The 7,163-nt window shown below is 39.6% G+C and overlaps 1 protein-coding gene across 1 annotated transcript in view; it reads right to left on the reverse strand.

Moving 5' to 3' along the window:
• LOC114072135 (ETS-related transcription factor Elf-1-like) overlaps positions 1–6,838 on the reverse strand; it is an 8,977-nt gene extending 2,139 nt beyond the window's left edge. Inside the window, exons 1-2 of the mRNA XM_027910056.1 lie at positions 6,669–6,838; positions 5,966–6,275 (exon numbers count right to left, since the gene is read on the reverse strand). Of these exons, the coding sequence (XP_027765857.1) occupies positions 5,966–6,037 (72 nt within the window). The 5' untranslated portion in view covers positions 6,038–6,275; positions 6,669–6,838. The remainder of the gene's footprint in view (positions 1–5,965; positions 6,276–6,668) is intronic.
• Between the last annotated feature and the right edge of the window lie 325 nt (positions 6,839–7,163).

The raw sequence follows: 7,163 nt of genomic DNA on the forward strand, positions 1-7,163 counted from the left end.
ACATGTACAGATCACAGAACCATAAAATGGCCTGGGTTGCAAGGGTTCATCTAGTTCCAACCCTCCTGCCTGACACCTTTAACTAGACCATGTGGCTCAGAGCTCCATCCAGCCTGGCCTTAAACACTTCCAGGGATGGGGCATCGCAACTTCTCTGGGCAACCTGTTCCAGTACCCTTCCACCTTCACAGTAAAGAACTTTTTCCTAATATCTAATCTAAACCTGCCCTCTTTTAGTTTGAAGCCATTCCCACCTGTTCTGTCACTACATGCTCTTGTAAATAGTCTCAATCTTTCTTGTAGGCTCCCTTCAGGTACTAGAAGGAAGAGCAGGTAGTTTTATTTAACCACACAAGGAAGAAATACAAGGAAAAAACCCAACCATATGATTATGATCTTGCTCATGAATTGCTCATGTCTCACTCTTGCCACTACACACACCGTCACCAGTAGAAAATGATATCAGAGCTATTGGCTCAACACAGACAAGGTTTCCCCTAGGGAAGAGTCTGGACCATAATAAGTACTGAAAGTAGAAAGTGTAATTAGAAATTTTAAAAGGCAGTAATTACCACTTCAAATTGCTCTGTGTTTTGTAAAACATGTCTCAGCAAAAACTGTGGTAAAGGGCAACCGGGATAAAAGGAAGAACTAAGCAACAGAACTAGTATTTTAATGGGCTTCTATCATGGACAGTCTGCTAAACAAAAAAATGCCAACAAAACCAAAATTAAAAAAAATCCCAACAAATAACCAACTGACTCTGTTAAACATATAAGCTTCAAAAGAGAGCAATATGGTAGGAGATCAATAAAAATGAACAAAGTGCAGCCCAGTTAAAGGCCTCTTATGCAATCATGTTGCCAGATAATAGCTATATATCGACTAAGCAATGGGATAGCTTCTACCCCACACCTTTGTGGCTACCAGCATTTAACCAGCATTGCATCGTGCCGGAGCTGAGACACCAGAAATCATTGGTGGTTAACAGGTCCTTGCTGTTCCTCAGAAAGAGTCATGTTCACATTGTTTATCCTATTTGTTTACTGACCCCAACATCCTTGATCCTATTTGCTTCCAGGCAAGAATAAACAAACACATTAAATAAAAGCCAAATCAATAAAAAAAGATAAAGCACTGTAAAGAGAGAAGGAAACAAAAAAAACCCTCTATGCATTAAAAAATTTTTATTTTTAACAATATGTTCCATAAGCTACAAGGAAGATGGTCCATGACAGTCTTCTGAGATACAATTCATATTCTAAAAGTAGTTTAAATACCTCAAATTTAGTAATATGCCACAGTACATAACTTGAGGATCTAAGTTTCGTCTATCACATGCCCATATACAACTACATTTAAAGAAAAATTTAAAAAGGATTACATACAGTTACCCAGGCTCCAGTCACCTGCAAGCAAGAACAGGTACATGCTTTGCAAGTACCTCTTCAGTATTTCAGTCAGCACATAAAAACTATGGATTTTAAGCAGGGAAGATGCAAGTAAGAAGGTTTCAGCCTTCTCACCCTGCTCTAGTTTATAGACACTAAGGGTGAGCTTTATCTCACCTAACTTTGGACAGCTGTGGTGCAGGCACTTGGACATGAGCTGGGAACCCCAGGTTTCAGAGCCAACAGACAGAAATGGTATTTCTAGTGCACAGTTTCCCTCTCCAGTTTTAGGCTCTTGTGCTACAACAGGGTGAGTCATGCTCTAAAACCATCTATTTCTCTGCATTGACTATAAAAGAGGGGAGGCGTTGGGGTGTTCTTTTCTGATGTAGGCAACTGTGTCCCACATACCCATCAGCAAAATAATGTATTTCTAATACAAAGGTGGTTCTGCATGCACTAACCAAAAGGAAGAGCACAAACGATCCCAAAGTTTAAAAAAAGTCCCAAATTAAAGTGGATAAATCAGCAATGATTTTCAAGAATTGACACAGAGATCCATAGAAGAATAATTTCTGTATTTTTAACTTTTGCCTACTTCTGCTGTTTCATCTTTCTCATGTAAAATACAGTTAAAGTATGACACCCTAGCTTTGCCAAAGCTTTGACTTGACTTCAACCCTTCTCCCCTGTCTGCTGGATACATACAGGAGTTGAGCTACTGCTGAAACTCTCTCAAATTTCAGATACCAAATTCCTTGCTGTAGTTTGTCTACAAACCCATCCTGTAGACTGATCTTTAACAATTCAGAGGAGTGCAAAGCTTCATACAGATGCTGAGGTCCTTGGAAAGTCCCATGAGCAGGTCCCTGAAAGCACTGGTCATGCTGCATAACCCCCTGAAAACTGAACCGTCTCCTCCTCTAGGGGCCAAAGACAGCAATCTTCCTTCCTGCTCACAAATTCTTCCAGTGTGTTTGACACGCTGACCAGGTGTTTCTTTTTTTCTCTCAGAATTGTCTCATCAGCTGTCACCAACTGACAGAAGATCAAAACACCATTCTGGTAATGGAAATGGTAAATAAGGAAGGGGACTTCTGCTTTGGAACTGCCTTCTCATACCACAAGTCTTCTAAGGAAAATAACTTGTCCCAGAAACGTGGTGACTAGTTTCTAACTGGCATGGAATAAATCTTGTGCAAGTGAGAGATGAGTGGGAAGAAATGTCTGCAACAGAGAGGAGAAGGGAAAAGCTATATGGAAAAAAAAAAAGAAAAGAAAAAGAAACCTCAGGGAAAAAAAATCTGTCTTTTTAACCAAAGGACAGAATTCAGACACACAATGCAGATGGCTACTTATCAAAAGAGAAAACAAAAACAATACAACCCAAAACTAAACAAAACTAAGTGAATGACCTTAGTGACTAGAAAATGGCCTTCAGTTTTCTCTTGCTGAAGGTTCCTATGTGGAGGCAGAGGCAGCCTCTTGGCTTTAAAGGCATTCCCATGGCCAGCATCTGAAGGATGCCGCTTCTTTTCCTGGGGAGACAACCTCATTACAGATTCCACAATTTTCCTTAAAGTCTTCATAAAACTGCAAGTGGGTAAGGGGGAAAAACTTTCTGCGGAAGCTGGAAATAGACAAAACATTAAGACACTGGTCTTGACCAGGTGACAATGTTTCAGAAAGCCCATGGTGACACTGGGGAATGTGGAAGAGCAAACTGAAGCACGAGATGACGGTGCAGAAGTCATGGCCCAACCCAAGGGCTTCGACCTCTTTTCTGTGGAAGAAAGAAAGAGAGAAGCATCCCTCAAAGAAACAAAACGGTCTTCAAGCACTGGTTACTACACACATCAGAACCTCTTGAGAGAGCGTCAGAGCAGTCATGCCGGGAACTCTGTTACCAACTTAATGGTTGTAATGATTCAGCTTGCCCCTGGTACCATTTAAAGCTTCCTAGTATGGATCTAGCCACTCTGGCTGCTTTTATTTAACATTTTAAATTAAGAATGTCCTGATCAAATATCACATTAGCTGTAAGTCCACAAAGAACTAAATGAAAAGACATTGACAGAAGAAGCTGCAGACAGGAAGAGAAGTAGGTTTAAGAAGCAGCACTGACTCAGCCAAAGCCTGTACAAGGTCCTGTACGGTTTTATCTGTGCAATTTCTCCCTCTCTTCCACTCTCTCAACAAAAATATAACCCAAACAAAGGAAAACAAGCAAACAAACAAAAACACACAAATAAGGAAAAATAGCAAACCCTCTATTTTAACCAGATCTCTGACATGTAGCAGAAGCCAGACACGTTATCAGTAGCCTTAGCACAAGCCACTTGTCCCCTTCTCAAAATTATGAGGATATTTTCTTCCTATTTCTTTCTCACCATACATTTACTGTGTAATAAATGAAACCTTCAAGGAAAAAAAATCATTCTGTTCTAAATTGCAAAGGATAAAGTTGATAAGAGCAAGCCTTTCCCGTTCACATGGGTCCATGTGACTGAGCCCCTCCCACTGGCATTTGCCACTGACTGCTGAATGCTTACATTTGCAAATGGACTGTTCATAATTTACGGTTGTTTAACCAAGACTTAAAAAAAAAAAAAATTAACAAAATAGCCATGAATTATGACTTCCCTGAAATGCTGAGCATAGCTGCCATTTAGACCCTGAACCTCTCCCCCGCAGCTGTTCCATGTCCCAACAGCTCTTGGCACAGCTGAGCTCCAGCCAAAGCTTTGTCAAGAAGAAAAGTACCGTGATCAAAAAAATGCTTTTGCCCAACAGAGAGAACTTACAAAGCTAAAATTTTTGAAAAGTACACAAATTATGTTATCCATCCTTAAATACACCTAATCTATCCAGATTCTAAAAAGTTTCAGAGTAGCAGTAGCTCCTATGTGGTAAGAAGCAGATCCATCAAGTATAAACAAGAAGCAGGCTTTTCAGGTTAATGCTGTACTACGAATCCTTGTCCGAACTAAATCTTGCTCCAGCTTCCCAGGTCTTTACTCCCGCAGTCTTTGCAGGACTCCTCTTCTACAACTGAGTATTCAAGATCTACCTTCGTGCAGCTAACTAGCTGGCTACCTGCATCTTTGATATCTGAACTAAGTCAACTCAGTGATTTAAGAGGAGCTTGCATCTGACTGTTTGCAGAGATGGGCTTCCTGCTTTGATTTCATCACCTTTAAGCTTATGCTACAGGATTCTTTTTTGCCTTAGGCTTCACCTGGAGCAGAATTTAGTAGGGTTATGAGATGAAAATCATGATGAAGTTTGTTCTGAAGCTGAAGAAAGCTCTGTTAAGGGAGGTTTTATTGTCCTATTGAGTGCTCTTTAGTATTTTTAAAGTTTTTTCAGGTGCACATCTGAAGAAATTGCAAGGAGAACACATGGCTAAACTGAACAAAGTCTGCTCACACTTACCCCTTCCAGGAACCACACTACTGAAGTAACCCTCCCCATCTCAATTCTCCCCTTTCCCATTGGCTTGTAAAGTAAAGACAGCAACGAACAACCAACAAAGGTAATAAGTAAGGCTCATTTTTGACTACACTTGTGCAATTCCCATATCTAAATCCCCAGGCTACCACAAGCTCCGGAAAAATACAGGGAAGGAAGTTACATTACGAATTCCATCCAAAACTGAGTTAGCGCTTTAGACAGACAACACTCAGTTCATTGAAATGATCGCATGACTCTGACAGCAGAAACAGGCCAGTGACCCAGCCACATATTGGGCCATACAGAAAAACAGAGACTAGATTATAAAGCCAAAAATATGTTTTTTAAACAGAGGAGAATAAATGCTTTTCACATTAAAAAAAGAGGAACAGTTTGTCATGGTACTTCTCAGCTTTTAAGAACTGTTTCTCCACAGTACCCAGACACCTAATTTCTTATTAATAAATGCAAACTCTACAATTAACCACCAGCTACAGACGAGCACCTGATTTTTACAACAGGAATCTGACACTGAAGCTTCAGGACTCAGGATGAGGTTTAAATAATAACATCTAACTGAGAACCTATTCAGGTAGAAATAGGCATATTTTCTCCACAGTGTGAAAGAAACCAATTCAAACTACATTCAAGCCTATTTCTGAATAGTTAGCGTGTAATAACACAATTTAGAAATCAATCTGTAAATAACAGCGAGCAGGTACATACTGTCCCTTGCAGTCATCTACAGTGTTACCATTACTTTTGTTCAGAATTTTATTCTAGCATACTAGAGAAGTTGAAACTAGTGTAAAATACCAGAATCTGGGGAATTCTACATCACACACGCATGGATTCTACTGGCACCAATCAGCAAAACAGAAAAAAACATTTTTGGAGGAGCATGTCTCTGCAATACTGCAGAAGTTACAGCATTTCAACCAATTTCTGTTCTGCCCATGCAAGTTACAAGAAGCAACAGGAAGCTTTTGAAACAGCACAAAGATCTGCTGCAACAATAATGACCTCAATGTTTCCTTTTTGTGTTTAACACCACATTTTTTCCTCATTTTTCACTCTTAGCACCGACTTGTACAAATATGGTTTTTTACACCATCCCATACCTGCTGCTCATCCTCCATGACGTTGCTGGCAAATTCAAACACAAGCTCATTCTGCTGTACAACTGCTGCCATGATAACGCATTCCCAGGTCTCAGCTCCACATACAAAGAAAAATGTTCCCGAGTGCAAAAGAATGGAGAGTGTCACCGAGGTCCAGCTGAGCAGAAAGGCAGGATCACAAAATGAATTGAGTATCAGCGTTTGTATTTCTTAGATCATCAGTGTTCCTGGGTTCTTCTCTTCTCAAAGTGAAACAAACCAAGGCAAATCCTTTCCTGAGTTGCTCTTCCCACCTCGGTATCCTTTATCACTGCAGAGAGAAAAATAAAAAAATTATCATTAAAAAATTATTACTTTAGCTATGTGAAATAGTAGCAGTTGCAATAAAGCAGTAAAACTGTTCTATATTAGTCTAAGGAAGTCAAACATTTTTGTGTCTCCAAAGGTATTAGTTTTACTGATAAACATATGTGAATTTTCATTCTCTGAAACAAATTTTCATTCCTGAAACAAAACTGTTTCAGGAAGTAAGACATCAGTTTCAAAATGTTTCATATTAAAGGCGTGCGACTAAGGAAAGGTTACAAAAGTTAACAAAAAGAAAATCCATGTGTCATTTGATTCATATATGCAGTTTCCACATTCATTAGTAACTCTCATCTTTACAGTTAATTCAAAGAAAAAATACAAACCCCAGACTGACCTACTCAGCTGAAGATATCTCAAGTACATCACCTTTCTTCTTCACACACGGTTCAAATTTAGTAAAGTTGTTATTTTGCAAGTAAAGCGCTCTAGATCTTTCCCAGTGTGAAAATGACGAAACCAGTAAACAAATTCTTTGAACAATCCAGAGTCCCCAAGTTCCTACATGAAGCAGATCTTCAGCTTCATGTTAAAAATGTGCTGTAAATGAACCCTTATCTCTACCACAGGCTCGCAAGCAGCCGGAAGGAAACAGCACTGACCACGTCATGGCAAATTAGAACTGGCAAAAAAACCCCTGCACAGTACAAAGCAAAAAAAAAAAAAAAAAAAATTCCCAAACGACAGAATGTAAACAGCTTCAGTGAAGGGATGCGTACCTACAGATCCCATGTTTTCACTTACTCATCAGCACCAAAGGTAAACATGGTGAACATGAGCTTATGAGGAGGTTGCGCTGCTCCACTTCTGGTGAAACAGGCCAGTGCAAAAC

The sequence above is a fragment of the Empidonax traillii genome, unplaced genomic scaffold, assembly GCF_003031625.1.
Source record: "Empidonax traillii isolate 1590-97213 ecotype Southwest subspecies unplaced genomic scaffold, ASM303162v1 scaffold2671:size19636, whole genome shotgun sequence".
NCBI lineage: Eukaryota > Metazoa > Chordata > Aves > Passeriformes > Tyrannidae > Empidonax > Empidonax traillii.